We start from the raw sequence: 16703 nt of genomic DNA on the forward strand, positions 1-16703 counted from the left end.
AGAAATACAAAGAAGTGTTCAAACTCATTTCTTTCCCAATCCATTTTCTGTGTTTCTAAAACATTACCCTATGTAGTGAAGGATTCAGAAGTGGAACAGTCATCATGGAAAAGGGGGATACTCATTTTTTCTTCCAATTGATATCTAAATTACTTAACTTAACGTGCTGTTTCATAAATCATAAACTATTCAACCACTTGGACTTAAGAAAAAAACAGATTAACTGTGGGAGTTGTTTGATACAGGGTAAGAACAAGAAATGTGTTCTAAATAAAGAATCATGCTTTTTCGTGCTATACAGTGGCATCACTAAGAAACAACACTAAAGCACTGCTGCGTATCCAAAATATATTTATTATTTCTTTCAAATATTAACTTGAAATTTTTCCAAAAAGAGAAGGCACACAAGTATACTGTAGGTGACCTTGTTTTTATCCAATGGACAAGTTTACAGATAACAGGAAAAAAAAACTTAATGTAGGTTTAAAGTAACAATTCTGCATTATAAAAATGCATTATTATTATGCACTTATTGGACTAAAACCACTCTTAACAGAGAGAAGCCTAATAATGCTTCCATTTCCTGGAAAAACTCACAAACCCATGTGTTACGGACCTGAAGAAAAAGTTCAGTTATAATGCATTCTCCTCATTAAAACATGAAAAAAATACTGGTTTACACTTATAAATTACGAGGCATTCACCCAAAACGACTTACAGTACCAAAAATATTCCTTATCATATAATATAGTGGCAGTTTTGCAAAACACTTTAAAGAAAACAAGAAATCTGTAACACAAGGGGAATTTTCTCTCTCATAAAATAGCAGTATCTCTGACCATCGCGCGCTCTTCTTCGCTCTCCATGGTCTTTCCTCGCGGTCCGAAAAACCGCGATGCGCGGTCCTGTCGAGTACTCGAAAGATTGCACAGAATCTCGTGAGCGCGTTCCCCGCTCCAGGCGAGCCGGTCTCACCCGCGGGGGGAAAGGGCCGCGGCCCCCTTCTGCCCCAGTGCCTCTGGCTGGCCCCCTTGCTTCGCTGTCGGGGGCCCGTGCGGCGGGCTCTGAGCCGGCGTGGGGGCCGGGCCGGTGGCGCGCAGGGACTCCGTGGTGGAATGATGGCCGACACCGGCCTTCGCCAGCACCTCGTAGTACAGGAGGTAGAAGACAGGCGTCACGATGCCCACGACCAGCATGATCGCCACCGCCATCCACCACCTCATGCCCCAGTCGGCCCCGTAGTAGGGGTCCTTCCGGCCGGCCGGCTTGCGCCCAGCCTCGCCCGACCGCCGCGGGGACGCGCTCAGCGAGGACACCACCTCGCTCAGGCCGCCCCGCGAGCTGTCCGCCGACTTCACCAGCTGCTCGATGTCCTTGTCCACACCCTGAAGGAAGCTGCCGGCGCTCTCTGCCGCCGCCGATGAGGAGGAGGAGTCGGGCGCGGCCTCGGGGCTGGGGGCCTCCGAGCAGTGCCGTGGTCCAGGGGAGGCCAGCGGGGGCGCCGCCGAGCTGTGGGTCTCAGTCAGGACGCTGAACCGCTTCACGGGGATCCTGACGGACCTCAGGGCGAAAAAGTCCTGCTCGTTCAGGAGATTGTTGGCTCTCTTGAGGTCTGCGACCTGAAACACAGCAGGAATTGCGATCTTGCCGTTTCAATTCAGAATATTGAGGAACGAATTAGCTGAATTACGTCTGAAATCATGACATGCTCAGATCCTGTTCACAGGAACTGAAATCAGCAATAGAACTGCTCATGTTTAAACACGTTTGCAACCGAACACAGGTGGGGACTGGTTGCGTGCTTCGGCAATTTGGTAAAGGCAAGAGCTAATTAAGTTATGCAAATACACTTATCCAACCCACTTTTCAGGGCTTTCATTTCTAATTACTTGAGAGTACTTGAGATTTTTTTTTTTCATTTGGAGGTTGTGTGTTACAATGTGTAAATAAAAGTAAAATAAATTCTGATTTAATGCATCTTGATTTCAGGTTGTTAGGCCATAAAACGTGTTACTTTGGAAAGGGTGTGTAGACTTTCTAAAGGCACTGTATATGCAAACGAATCCATCTAAAGACGTACGGTTCAGGTATCACCTCTGTTCTGGGGAGGCAGCATAGAATTCAGGTAACAGCAGAGGTGTTTTACTGCTTTGTATTATGAAACACATCAGGAAGATACATCTGAAAGTGTATATCTTCTCAAGTATTCCAAAGTACATAACCAACACAGGACACAAACAACTCAGGCAAAAAATACCTCAGCGGGAGTGTTTTTTGCTGCCATTTATTCACTTATTTTTACTTTTCCCTCAAAGAGACACAGCTTCCCTGCTGAGTGTCTACAGCAAGCGCTGACATTAAACACCAATGCACTCAGGAACTGATACATTCTAGATACTGGTAACTGTTTCCTTCTTTAACAAGACCTGAGGTATGACTGCTGCAAAATTGAGATGCAATCAAGCAAAACTGGACTTTAATATAGGTGCCTATTAATGGCTACACCAGAGGTGGCCTAGTGTCTGCTGGATTCCAAGCAACAGTACAGATGCAGAAAAGAGTAGGACCCAGGATAGAACACTGTGTGACTTTCTTAGTACTGGAAGGCATGAAACATATCAATCAGATTTTAGACGCTGTAAGCGGTTTTGTAAATAATTATGAAAGCACACAAGTGGTTTATATCAAGACCAATACTGCAGCTTTTCTCAGAAGGATTGAGTAACCCAGATTCCTGAGCCTTAATTCATCATTCTTATAATAATCATAAATTTATAGACAAACACCCATGTGAGATGGTCAAGAGCCATTATTATGTTGGGAACTTCCAAGGCTGCTGAAAACTCATCCATGTCCAGCATGAAAACCTGTTGCAGAAGACGGGTGCTGTCTAAAGAAACAAAAGAGCTTGTTATTGCTTGCTTGTTATGGTTTGTAACGAGCTTAGAAACACAAGGCACAAAACGGATGTTGGTCCAGTAAATACACATGAACACACAACCCCCGAAAAGGGAAAACTGAGAAGACTCACCGAGCAGAAATACTGCAGAGCGATGGCGTTCAACGTGTCCCCCTCCTGGACGTCCCGGACCAGGTACACGATGTCGTCCATCCTGTCCCGGGACGTGCTCCTCCGCGTCCGCTCCCGGCCTCGGGCCCGCAGCTCGTAGCACTCGCCGTCTTCTTCAGAGACCTCGCTCTCGCCAGCCAGGTTGTTTCCCAACACGTACGCATGTCCACCATTCACAGGCTGGAAACCACACGGCTGGCTCCTTCCCGTCATGCTTCTTGCTGGTATCAGGGAAGAGGGAAAGAGAACGGCTGGTCAAGGACAAAGGCTGGGGACAGCAAGCTGAAGCGCTCCCATGCTTGATTACTGTACAGGTAAATTTATTACCACGGTCAAAAATCTAATTCAGTGTCTTAGAAATTAACTACAGCCTCATATTAAATGGTCAGTATCTCTTGCTTTCTAAGGAGCTGGCAAAACTCAATCCCTGCTCAGAAGAAAGCAGGACATTAACATTAACATCACTTTATTAGCCCTATACAATTTCTTGCATTAGGAATTCATCTTTTCCCATACCCCAGCTTGCGCTTTCCATAAGACACACCGACAGGGAGAGAAGCTGGGGTCAGAATGCAGGGTCAGCCATTTATACGGCGCCCCTGGAGCAGTTGGGGTTAAGGGCCTTGCTCAGGGGCCCAACGGAGTAGGATTCCTCTGCCGGCCACGGGATACGAACCGGCAACCTTCCAGCCACAGGCACAGATCCTTAGCCACAGAGCCACCACATCGTCTTTGCGGACGTCATATTGCGGACAAACACATTAGTGTTCTTATGATCCTCCTGTCAGCCAACAGTAATGATAAGACAGTATGACACTAAAAGGGTGCTCACCCTGGTAGTACAGACAATAAATTCTCCCTTTCATAGATAAGCCAGTGCTCCACTGATTCAGCAGGACTCCCACAGGACCAATCTGAGTGGAGAACCTTGCTCAAGAGTACAACACCAACTCAGCCTAACCACAACTCCGCACTCCCCGGGTATTTTAAGGCCAAGCTCCAATTTTCATCTATTGCTAAAGACCTGAAACCATTCATTACCTAAGCCCGTCTTCTGGCCATCGACACTTGTGCAGACTTGCCTCGCTGATTTCCAGAAGCAAAAACAATTTTCCCATCGTTCAACCAGAAGACGAATGCCCGTCCAAGACCTCAGCCAGCACCAGCCCTACAGACTGGACTGTATTCCCCCCGTGGACTCAGATCGGAACCGGGGTTAAAGCAGGGACACATCTGTGACCGTACAGTGCTCTGAGGCTTAAATGCAGACTCTCACTGAAGTCGAGAAAAATGATAATTGCATCAATGTCGCGGATTACTGTGCTTGTGTACCCCCAGCCTCAACCACCTGCATAATCCTCAGTTAAATAAAGCACATTTGCCTAACCCGCCGAGCCGCGGTTTTGCATATTTTCAGGATTTGAACCTTGGACTTGATCTAATCCAGCTCTCCGTGTCTTCTTACTCAACAATGCAGACCGGTTATACCGTTGCTCTAAGTATTTGGCTAACCTGCGGTAAAGCACATACTTTTTCGGATGTGGCGTTCAATAACGTTTTGAACCCAGAAGTGATGCTCGGTTGAACTTTAGCGAGAAAAAAAAAACTATCCTACAGAAGTGCAAGCAAGAAAACCAAACCTCTGGTCGTCTTCTGTACGACACCGGTGCTCCAAACGCTATATAACGCTTGTAAGGCCATTATGGACTAGCAAAGCCCAGAAAGGACAGCGCTCCCCATCTTTAAAGGGGTCAGAAAACGTTAAACCTCAGAGCAGGCTGGAGTTGACACGCCAGCAAGATCTCCATTCGCCTCCTCACTTCAGCCTTGCTGAGCCTCACAGTAAAGCGCCAAACCACACTTAACAGCCTCCGCCGAAGCACCCTCGCCTCCTGGAAGCACTCAATAAAAGCCGCGTTGTCAAATATTTACCTTATATTCAGAGGCACAGACTTAATTTCACTCCGCCATCCCCCTGCAGTCCTGAACTAGGCGATTGTTTAGCCACGTCACCGGCGCACACGACGCAATGACGCACGTTGGCGTCTGGCGGGCGTGGCTGAGTGGGGAAAGACCATCGATATTCTATCACTAGTGCATAGATCTCCCCACCTGTGCGAAAGCTGCCATTTTGATACGGTCAGCTAATCAGCGTCAGGACGGGAGCTGCCTCAGCATCCGTAGGCTGCGAAGGAACAGGTCAAGGGCCTTTCCATGTTGAAAGGTAAAGAAAAGAAACAACTTTTTGGCTGTGGAGCCTTCTTCAGGTGCGAGGGAGAGATAAACAATGCAAAGGAGAATAAGAGATGGAGTTGGTAAGAATGGTTGGGGAGTGGGGAGGAAAAGGGCATGAAGCGGGTGAGAATGAGTGTCCAAACTCAGGGGGGAGGAGAGGTGATGAGAGGTGAGGACAGACGAGATCTGCAAATGAATAAAGAGGATTTAGGTGGAGATGACCCTGTCAGCAAGAGAAGGGGGGAGGTGCGATTCACGTTTCAGGATAACTTTGTTAAAACGTATACTTTTCTTATGCAATCTATCATCAGCTTTAGCATGGCATTTATACAGTCCAGAAATTGTTTTGAAAATAAGTCTGCCTGGGGAACCCGTCTGCTTATTGCACTAGTAGTAGTGATAATGGTCCCACAAAGCTTTCTGTTTAAAGGTCAAAATTGTTCCTTAGCTTCCCCTTTAATAGGCCACACTGGAACCTACTTAGTCCTCTTAGTCCTGCATTTATATTCCTTTAAAATCGCACTTCAGAAAGGTCGGGAGAGGGGGAGTAATTTCACGGAACAAGGGTTAGACTAATGAAATCAAATGAATAATAAGAGCTGCAAAAACAATTGAAAACAATAGTAATAATTTGTACATTGAAAATGTGTGGTTAACATCTTGTGGGAATTCTGTATGAAATTATGTATGAAGCATCATGCATAAGGAAAAGTTTCTAATGCAACTTTAGTTATACAAAAGTTGCAGTGTTCACTTAGGCATGTGTTATCGTGTATTTTTTAAAGTCCGGATATTACACTTTGTTTAAATGAATAGAAAATAATTGTTTGCCTCAAAAACAAGGGTTCACGATTAAAAATCCTAGTAAAAGTTTCTTTTTCAGCACATACTGCATCTTCATTTCTATGAATCCTACCAAAAGAAAACATACTAGAGAAAAATCTTTCTCACTATTAGATCATATTACAAAATAGCCCACAAAATTCAGTTAATATTTTCACTTCTCAAGGGCAGAACAACTCCTTCTGTCTTTTGTCTGCAGATACAAAGAGGTGCTTTTGCCTTTGACATTAAATGTTTTCTAGTTCCCTACTGCCTCAATTGTGGGTTTCCTAGGCTACTGTGTGTAAGTTATTCACACATGGCATTCTCCACTGGTTACACTAAAAATGTCTCTTCCAGCGTATGTGAAAGCAAACACCTTTTATCCCAGAGACATCCCCTTGGTGGTGCAGGCTGGAGAGACGAAAAGTGCACAGAAATGTGTCCAGCTTTCACAAATCTCAAACCAACAGAAGGCTGCCTTGGAACTACCAATGTAGTAAAACCCAAATTGTGTGCTGAAGGGAAGCAATCACTTCAACTAATGAAGCAAAACAAAGAAGTTGAATTCATTCATTCTAAAACACATGTTAAAAAAACAATGCTTTATTAGGAGTCTGCTGCCATTTAATTAAATAGCTGCAACAAGGGAAGGAAGCTATTTCCATTTTTAGCCTCTAGAGGGGGTGTGAAACACTGGAGTGGATAGGAATTATAGCCTTCCAATCTGCATTCTATGCCACTACAGTTCTCCTCACCTTCTAACAAGTACTTTAATTGATCCCTAATTGCTTAATCAGGCCTGGTGCTGTAGTTAAGAATTTCCTGGGGCAAACATATGCCATTGAATAAAATGCATGTGCCTAGACTGAGTGACATTGGCCTGTAGTGTACTACAGCATTTCAGAAACACAACATACACAACATAGCCTTAATTGTTATTCTTGCAAGAATAACTGATTAACCTGTTGGAGTCAGATGTGTTGACAGGCTAGGATACATGCGTGAAGATGTTAGAGCTCATCTCTTTTTCCTGCTCCGTCTTCAGAACCACCTGATAAAAGTCACGGAGTGATGTGTGCGACAGATGTGTCAGTCTTGAATACATCATATGACTCAAATGGTCAAAAGTCACTGGGAGATTTCACAGCCAGCAGGTACAGAATTCTCCCCTCTTTTTCCCACCTTATCTTACTTTGATTGAGTCGCTGAAGAATGAGCCTTCAGGGCTCAGTGGTCTTCAGAATTTGGTCTCAAACAACCTCTTAGTTACTCAATTAAAACGGAGATCAAATCTCCTGTTTAACTGATCACAGTTGAATTGTATCAGCTCTTTAGAAATCAGTGGTTTAATGACTACAGGTCTGGCACCACACTCTGATTGCTAGTCTAGAAATGCTACTCTAGAGTATTCAGATTAACTCCTGGACTAAAGAAATGTTCAAACACAATATAAGCTTAAAAAATTAAAAATAGTTTTAGGCCAATCACACATTTCCTCCCCTATCTCTGCCTCCTGGATGTAGTTCCTTGATCAAAGTCAGGCCTCCTTTTCTCTTCCTGTTCTCCAGCCCTCTGCTCATGTGTCTCTCCATTCTGTTACAGTACCTCTCCCTATACCTGCGCCCTTCCTCTCCTCCTCTTCCCCCAGACCTTCAATTCCTTTAGCCTATGAGCCTACTTCAAGCCTGGGGATGCTACTCTTTTTTGGACCAGTTCTAGGCCAGAATTGGACACAATATTCCAAGTGTGGCCTTAATGATGCATTGTTACAATTTTAACACAATCTCCACTTGAATTAGTTTTATATATATATATTCTAACATGTTCTCTGCCTTTATTTTTGTGTGTTTGCCATGCATTGTCTATAGACGTTAAAAAATAGACAGTTTCTTTGTCTTTCTATCTCAAAGCAATTGTTTGGCATTTTGTAATCTACAGTACATTATATTACATATTCTGCTCTTGTCAACATTAAATGCCATCTCCCTTGTTGTGGCAGATCGAAGTCATTTTATTCTGGGACAGAGAAATTAGTTCTTTAAGAAACATAATTCTTGGATCATTACGTTAGTAAAACAAGATAACCTGGACAGCTTGCTCTGATTTGTAACCTTATTGTACATACATTCTCTCTGTAAAACATACGTTTAAAACTACTCACATTTAATTCTTAAAAGACAGTGGAGTTAGAACCTAGACATGTTGCACAAATCTAGATTAAAATGTATTTTCCTATGAAATTCAGTTTCTCTAATAACTGATGCTTTTATTAAATCTTGCATTAAGATCTTACATTTTGAAAGTTTACTGGAATTAGTTGAGGGTCAAAGTGTTCTGCTCCAATAACACCTCCCCAAATCCCCTCTTAATTAACTGTTAAGAGCATAAGATCAGGTTTAAGGATTCAATTGAGCCTGTGTTGACTGTGCCTTTTGCCTGTATCTTATGAAAACAAAAGTCTCCACATATCATGTTCTTAAGCATTGGTTAAAAATGTTGTTCTTTACTGCTGTGTCTTTTTATTTTCTTTCCAGATGAGCTCTTAATCATTTTGGTTAATTAATCTCTGCAATTCAACTGCTTGCATTAAAGGGACTTTTTTTAACCTATATCTGAACCCAGTCTTGAATTTCAGAAATACTCATTTGTAAGTGCATTGTGGCAAAGACATTTTGCAAACTCGACTTCATTCTTAATCTCCTCAACTTGCCTGTTAGATGTTTGTTGCCTAATTTCTGTCGAAGCATCTCTGAATAGGTGTCTGATTAATGATGTTTAGACACAGGTGGAAATGACACTTATGCTTGCATCTCCTAATTACTAGTCCCATTCACTTTCTTAAAAACTCACAAAATATACTTAATCAGCTAGTGATCAGTTAGCTTCAGTGATTAAGAGCTCAGTCAAAGCAAAGCCCAGAAGACACAGGAATCTCCCAGGAGCAGGACAGAGGACCACTATTCTAAATGTTCTCACAGTATTTGAATCCACAAACTGTCTTGGCTCTTTGCCAGACATACCCTAACCCTTAGCTCAGATAAAAGCTTTTTTGCTTTTGTTTTTCCTGAATCTACTTACACTTATCTGTCTGTGTCTTGACATCTGCAATGAATGTAATTGAAGACAATGGGCTTACAGTAGATGATAGTCTTTTCCTTTCACGACTTTTCACCACCTTGCTTAAAGTGTCACAATATACTGTACAGGCTTTCCCTGTCTAAGGGTTTCAATATTTCATTGTTTGTTTAGTTCTCATTAAAGCGCTCTTCTGTTGTTGAGCATTCGGGAATACTGGTATTTGGTACTTACTCAGTAATAACTGAATTGATAAGAACCAAGAATTTTCTTCTTCCAAAGTTGTCTTAATGTGTAAGATGTGTCTGGCAGTGATTCATTGCTCTGTCCCAACAATACACTGAAACGGACATGTAACATAGATGTGCTGCTATTTTATCGTGCACAACACTATACTTAAAATATAGATAATTGGTGCTCAGTACAGTACCACAAAGTTACTTCTAGCTCCCTAAAGAATCCTGTCTAGCCTGAGTTCTATATAAATCTCCACTCGTTTCAGTTTCATGCACTCCATACTGGTACTAATGGTTTCTGTGCAGTTGTTTCATAAGAAACCACTGGATTCAAAACAGAAACACTAGTGGTTCCAACTTACTGAGCATTAGAAATTTAAAGTTGCAAATTTGCTTGTCCTGCATCGAATCCCTTATTTTTAGGCTCCTTTGGAGGACATTGTGAAGAGCCACAGTCAGTACAATCCTCAGTCGCTCCATCCAGAGCCTGATAATTAAAAAAGCTGGAAGTTCTGCATAAACCAATAAGGCCCCATTTTTTAAGATGTACTCTTTGGAGCTGGGATATCCAATTCTGGTCCTGCAGTCCTACCGGTCAGCTGCTTCTAAAGACTGGGAACACCTGTAAATTACTGTATGAATGATGAATTAAGCAAGTAACGCATTTAATAAGGAGAACTCTGATCCTAAAAGGCAAAAGGTCACCAAGACTGGAGTATTTAATAACCTCTGAGTTGTTTAATTTAGCAAATCACCTGCTTACCGGATCACCACTGAATTGCCCCACGCCTTTTCGAAATTCATGGTTTAGTGGAGATTTACAAAGCCGGCTGGATTGAGGCTCCACTGCTTGAGAGAAGTCCTGATCCGGGTGGCTCAACTCCTGCCGGGGTTTTGGTCCCGCTTCCGGCGGCGCAATCAACCCCTTAATAGACTGTCGGACTATTTTCAGCGCTCCAACAGGTCTTAGTGTGCTTTCGTAATGTAATGTATTTCCCATAAGTTAAACACAATTTCAAAGTTCTGAGCCGAAAAAAAAACATATATTCCAGTCAAGCAACTTGTTAGTTCAATTTAGTCTTCAATTAATTAATTAATGTCGGCTAGAATGAAAACCAGTAAATGTTGGGATCTCCAGGAATAGACCTGGGAACCTCCTTTAGGGGGGGGGGTACTCTGCTTTAGAGTATAATTTTCTGTGTACTGCATATTTAATGTGGATCAAAAGTAGGGTAACTTTGAAATATGATGTTGTCGCGCGAAAAAACAAACTGAAAGCTACCGGGCAAACAAATTCATAAAAAAAAAAATCATTACACAATGTGAGAGTTGGAGTTGTCGAAAATTGCAGTAGTTGAAGGGAGTCAGACTTTCAAAAGTTGGAAAACAGTTCTCGGATCACTGCTGCTCACGAAAAGCAATGCTTGCTTTACATTAAACACGGACATTAATTAATACGAGCTTTCGAATGCTGCAGGGGCCGTCGTTTGTGCGGTCAGACCATGACGAATACGGGTGGCGCTATTTGCTTTGAACCAACACGTTATGGAAATGAATATATATATTTTTTTTTTATTGTGGTCTACCACAGGTCATTTTTAGAACGCTAATTTTGATCTGCTTTTCCCAAATAAACGGGTAAAGAAAACGGCTCGCTGGGTGGAGCTGTTCGCTCGGCACTGGGCGAATGAGCGGAGCACATCCCGTCTGTGTGCGGCGGAGAGCGCCGGGGGCTAGCGCATACAGTAGTTTTGTTTGGAGAGCATCAGGGCTGTGCAGGAGAACTCCCTCTCTCCGAAGGCATTTTATCATTCACTTGAACTGAACAAAAAGCCTAGGGTCACCGAGGCCAGACCTCGTTCATCCAGACAGAAGAAATACAGTTGCCAGTTATTTTATCCCGGCGTGTCCTGGGTGATGGTTTTTTTTTCCCTCCGTGCGTACAGGGAGATAAGCCGCAGTAGCACATAAGGCACCGGGTCCCGGGAATGCGAGAATTAAGACTGCGCTTCACAAGAGTGTGTTTGTCAACCGGCACAATGTTCTGACAGGAGGCTGCTGCAGTTAAATAATATTTCTGGAAACTGATCCTAGATGGTATCTTCGCGGAGCTCTCTGAATTTGTCGTGGGTTGGTAATCAGAGTTAGGCGTCAGGTAAGTAATTCTTTATAAAACATTATAAGCAGGTGCCCTAAGTGTTGTATTAATACAGAGTCATTATATTCATGTCTTTGCTTTAAAATGTTTTTCTTCTAAAATTTGAAGCTACTTTTTTCCCCCTGCGGATTGCGTTTGTTTAACTCGGGGCGCATGACGCAGATTTCAACGCGTTTTGTCTTCGTGGTTTTTGTTTTCATCAGTCAGTTTGTTTGTTTATGCTATTAAGCTGCCTCTGTTAGAAACTTCTTAAACTTTATCGCGAGTAATTTGGTCTGGACAGAATGGCAACGTTTGTCAACAGTCCTGAAATTCTAATTACGTTTCCAAAGCCGTGTGCCAAGATGCGCCCCCAAAGCGTTTTCAACCGGCGGGATAAGAGCGCCTTTTATTGTGCTGTTTAACAGATGCTCGACAGCTCGCACCGAGGACAGTATTTTCATGGTAAAAAAAAAAAGATTAAAAGCTTTGAGCGAGGGAAATAAAGCCCCTTTCGCAATATGCCAAATTTACCCCAGGAATAATAAATTTGAAAAGCTCAAATATTGATTCAGTGATGTGATTAAATGAATGGCTGAGGTACCCATTGACAAGTGGACAAATGCTTCCATGGTTACTTTTTCGATATTCACTGTGGACACTGCGCTTTGTGCTTCTCCTTTCTCCCATTGAAGCAGCATAACAATCCGTGGGGCATCGCCACACATGGTGCGCGTGAACTGGGACCAGCTTGAAAAGGGCATGCTGACGAGCTGTGCACTGGCTTGTTACCCTTTTAAATCCCACCGATTCACGCACCGGCTAGTTTAAGCTTCGGAAGAGCGGAAAAATGGATAAAATGCCGTCCAGATACTGATGGAAGGAACTTTATGTTCAGGAAAAAAAACAACAACAACCCCAACATAGTTTGCTGGTTTTTCCCCCCTCCACTTTTAAAGGGTTTAAACCGGCGAGTTTTGTAGTGGTTGTTTCTTATTCTTTACTGCCAGGCCATCGTGACTACCAATGAAACAGACACTGCAGTTATTATTAATGTTTGCAAATCTCTCAGAGTAAAAATCTACATCTAATTTGAGGAAAAAAAAACCCTACAGGTTAACAATCATACCCGCTGACGGCAGCAGTCTTTCTGCTCAGTTGTGAAGATTGTGTTATACCGTCTAACCTCTGTAGGAACTACTTTGAGTATTCTCAGCAACAGAATAATGGTTTAAAGCTTTTGTCAATAATAAAGGACCGTGGAATCAGTCTTGTTAGTTATTCGTTGAAAACACATTTTGGAATTACTTTGTGATTTGTCTACTAAAAATGTCTAATAGAATAAGGCCTCGACATTTTTGGCTAAATAAAAAATATATTAGAAGACATCAACATACAGTATGTAGTTTTAAACAAGTATTTATCTATTTTATTGTGGAAAAATTGGGATTTATTGACGGTCTTGATTTAAATACATTTTACAACCTGTTGATCAGGAAAGATTTTTCAGAAGACATTAAAGGATTTCTGAGTATCACAATTTATTTTAAATAATTTAAAAAACGCAGCTCTTACGAAACACCATTTGCTGTTTTAATACTGACAAATTCATATTTTAAATATTGCTTAAGGACATGAGAATGTTCAATATTAAATCTCCGTTTAGCAAATTTATACATTGTGTGCTTTACATATTTAAATTTTGTCTGAAGTTAAATAAATGCAACATTAGTGTGGATTTAAAATATGACTTATTTAATGTTTAATAAAATGCAGCCTTAAATCCATGATAAAGAGTTTTCCTTTGTGGCACAACCAATCTTCATCCTGCTTCATTAAAGACAAAGAAGAAAAAGTGCACCAGACGATCGCATGGTTTGGGTCTTAAGGACACAGACCTATTCTGTGTTCCTGAAGGGTGATTTTCTGATTGATTACAGCTTGATAGAGCAGCAGCAGACTGGGGAAAGCACAACAGAAAAACTTGGAGACGTGTGAGAATAGACAAAGAGAGGGAGCTGAAACATGTTAACATCTGTGGTCCACGAGCTGAGATTCAGCACAAGGAACCGGTAACATTTCAGAGGAAAGAGAAAAGCTCTAAAATTACTGAAGTGCTTTACAAATTTCAGTTTCGAGGAAGAAAAGGATAAACATCTTGTAAATTATCTGATGTCTGTTGCAGTAGAAATTATTCCCCTCTAATTTGATGTGCCAGCTTCAATGAATGTTTCCTTTTGTGCCTTGTTAAGTAGTGTCTGCAAAGTGTGTATACAACAAAATCATGCAGCTGCTGTTTTCACTGATACGTGAAAGACATTGATTTAATTATGTTTAAAGCAGATTGTTAAAATGATGGCTTTTTTTAATTCCCAGCTCTTTTACATGGATTTTAATGTATCACATAGGCTGCCTGCACACTGTTTATTTTTTGCACAGTGTAGCATTTAAAAACTCACAAAATTAAAGTCAGATTTTTGCATTTAATTAGAAACCACCTGGGGGAACCCTTTGGAATTTAGAGAGATATTCCCAGTTTGAGTATTGCCCAGATGAACAGATGATTAGGAACTATTTTTTAAATCCAGACATGTTGTGGTTAGATACTGAAACAAGATGCTTATGGTGTTGTGAGCTGTAGAAGATAGCTGCTGAGATTACTGAAGTACGGTAAATCATAGTTATTTATGTTCCTTGAGGACTGAGCTGATCTGCTGTTGGGTCACAGCTACAAGTATTAAATAATAAAGAAAGTCTTCTCGCTGTTTAGGGTCCGCGTCATGCCTCAGGCCTGCTGAACATGTTGAACGCAGCATGACAGTCCTGTGATTTTATTGCAAACAGGACATTTCTGTGGCTCTGACTTGACATAGTGCTTAACGTTGCTCTGTTCATTATTTTATTCTGGTCCTGAATTACATGAGCCTGTGCCTATTTGATATAAGGTCCGGTGGCTTCCCGTGTTGAAAAAGAAAGGCTGTGCACCCAGAGCATAAAAGTAAATCATTTAAAATCTCCATGTTGTGTCTTGACATGGCAGTGCATGTAAGTTACTGTGCACATTAGTTTTTGTTTTTTTGTGAATTTGGTGTGGAAGTGTGGGAAAAGAGCCATCAATGAAGATCCCCTATTTAGATTAGTTTCGGTCAGAGTTATGTTTCAGTACCTTTGAAAGAATAAATGGACAGGTTCTTCTCACTAGTAGCTCTGCTTGCTCCCCACATCGTGGAAGCTTCTAAGCAACAGTAAATAATAAGGGTAATAATTCAGCACATACCAGTGTATGGGCCCAGGGAGGGTGATCATGACACAGGGGGGCAGGTTTTAAAGGTTACTGCTGAGGCCCTTTCGCAGCTCAGGGGAGACTCTTTCCCCTCTCCTTTCTGTCGCTGGGTGTGATCTGTGTGGGCTACGCAATTAACTCAAAGTTGTGAATTAATGCACTAGAGCTGCAGCTGATGACAAAGATCTAGGGTTTCTTTTTGGCAGCATGAGTTGATGATTTTTTTTTTCTTTGAACATGTTGGAAATGATTATTTTAGGCTTTTTTCAAACAGATGAATTAAGTGGCTGAGCTGACTAACTGGGACAAAGCAGGCTGAAAAGTAAATGGAAAAAACGGGTCTCAGTTGTGAAGCCTTCTTTGTCACTCTGTAACTGTAATTCTGTGTGTTTTACTCTTTATTTTTACTTTTCAGTGTTAATTAAATAATCAGCCAATAAACTATTAACTTGGGGTAAAATGAGCTAAAGAGTCTTTATAATATATATTTCATAGCTCACAGTTGCATACTTACATAAAAGAAACCTGGAAGAACTTAAGAAAATTGATTTAACTGTCAAGGCTGTTGGGAACACATTGTAGTTGGGATTGTGTGTCTTTTCTATACTAATTTGTTGACCCATGAATATTTAACTGAGTGGTGGAACCATGTAAAATTATGGAATAGTCAAGGACTTTACCTTCATTAATATCTCAGGGATATAGCGAATGACAAAATAGAACTGGAATAGAGTAGATGGATTACTTCTAATATTTCTAAAAACCAAAATAAATGTCCTGCATATCTCCTGGGAAAGCACAACCATCTTTGGAAGCAAGATGCCTCTTAAACCGCTTGGACTTGTGCTGTTATCCTCACTTCTTAGCAAGTTTTGGGCCATGCCTGTGTTTAAAGGCATTTAATGCTGTGTTATACTGTACATTTAACAAAACAAAGAACTAAATAAAACAGCAACAAGAAAAGCAGTATTTTATAGCACTATTTTCTCATCACTTCTTGCAGTGCACTAAAAACATCTCTTTAAACAATTGTTGAAGTATATCTGAATTTCTTGTTCTGGCCAAAGAACGCCATTTTTATAAACAAGTTAGAATGTATATTGACCGTGCCTCATGCCTGATAACGCACCAAGCAGTGATAATATCCCTGATAACCCATGCCCTCTTTGCTCATTGCTCTTACCTCATTGCTTTAATAAAATATTAGAGGCAGTCCTGGAGGCCATGAATTAGTCAAGGCATTCCCATTGAAGTCACGAATTCTGACTCGGAGTGAGAGAAACGCTTCTTTACACTGGGCAAAATGATAAAATAATCCCTTCGGAATACAGATCCCCCCCTTTTTCAAACCTGCTGCCACAGAAGTGTGGTAAACATTTTGTTCTGTGTGGGTCAGCCAAAAAAAACCCTGGGTTTCCTAATGATCCAGAACTCTTCTGTATTTTCACGCACATATGTAGAGGTAGGTGGTAGCATCTCCATGCCTTGCAGCACATGCACAGTACCAAATGTGCCTTCTAGAACACTATAAGGAAAAGTCTTCTATAATCTAAACTCTTAATTACATGTGTGTGACCTAAATGGCAGACAGTTTTTTGTCATGCACTGTCAGGTCCTCACTAGACTAGCAATACAGTGATATTTGAAAAACAGTTGCATCAGTGCGTGAGCCACAGAGCAAGAAGCAGAGGTTCATTCCAGGAGAAAGAAAGCATTAGACAACTGTGAAGCCCTTTCATGCATAAGATAGTCATGTTATTTTACTTTCTCAATCCTTTATCATTGTTAATTATATATTTATTTGCAAACTGCAGTTCCAAACTGACATTCTGGAAGAAGAGA

General features: G+C 41.5%; 2 protein-coding genes across 5 annotated transcripts in view; one reads left to right on the plus strand and one right to left on the minus strand.

Annotated features, from left to right (window-relative positions):
- Positions 1–334: 334 nt before the first annotated feature.
- Positions 335–5088, minus strand: lysmd3 (LysM, putative peptidoglycan-binding, domain containing 3). Of its 3 annotated transcripts, none has more exons than XM_015359995.2 (3): positions 5003–5088; positions 3032–3291; positions 335–1619 (listed from the first exon to the last, which is right to left on the minus strand). In XM_015359995.2, the coding sequence occupies exons 2-3, from the start codon at positions 3281–3283 to the stop codon at positions 972–974; spliced, it is 900 nt and encodes a 299-aa protein (XP_015215481.2). In that variant the 5' UTR covers positions 3284–3291; positions 5003–5088; the 3' UTR covers positions 335–971. The 3 variants fall into 3 exon arrangements, with proteins under 3 accessions (XP_015215481.2, XP_006626611.3, XP_015215486.2); XM_006626548.3 differs by lacking the exon at positions 5003–5088 and adding an exon at positions 4711–4983; XM_015360000.2 differs by lacking the exon at positions 5003–5088 and adding an exon at positions 4112–4702.
- A 5932-nt stretch (positions 5089–11020) lies between these two features.
- Positions 11021–16703, plus strand: part of adgrv1 (adhesion G protein-coupled receptor V1) — a 203650-nt gene continuing 197967 nt past the window's right edge. For both annotated transcript variants that reach the window (XM_015360604.2, XM_015360609.2), the window contains exon 1: positions 11021–11596. The gene's annotated coding sequence lies outside the window, so the exon portion shown is untranslated. The remainder of the gene's footprint in view (positions 11597–16703) is intronic.

Source organism: Lepisosteus oculatus, chromosome 3, assembly GCF_040954835.1.
Source record: "Lepisosteus oculatus isolate fLepOcu1 chromosome 3, fLepOcu1.hap2, whole genome shotgun sequence".
Classification (NCBI taxonomy): domain Eukaryota; kingdom Metazoa; phylum Chordata; class Actinopteri; order Semionotiformes; family Lepisosteidae; genus Lepisosteus; species Lepisosteus oculatus.

Coding starts and splice junctions, on each gene's coding strand:
- lysmd3 (XM_006626548.3), bottom strand. CDS start 4,771: ATGGCCTTACAAGCGTTATATAGCGTTTGGAGCACCGGTGTCGTACAG. Junction 3,292..4,710: donor CGTACAGAAGACGACCAGAG/GTTTGGTTTTCT, acceptor CCCTGATACCAG/CAAGAAGCATGACGGGAAGG. Junction 1,620..3,031: donor CTCTGCAGTATTTCTGCTCG/GTGAGTCTTCTC, acceptor GCTGTGTTTCAG/GTCGCAGACCTCAAGAGAGC.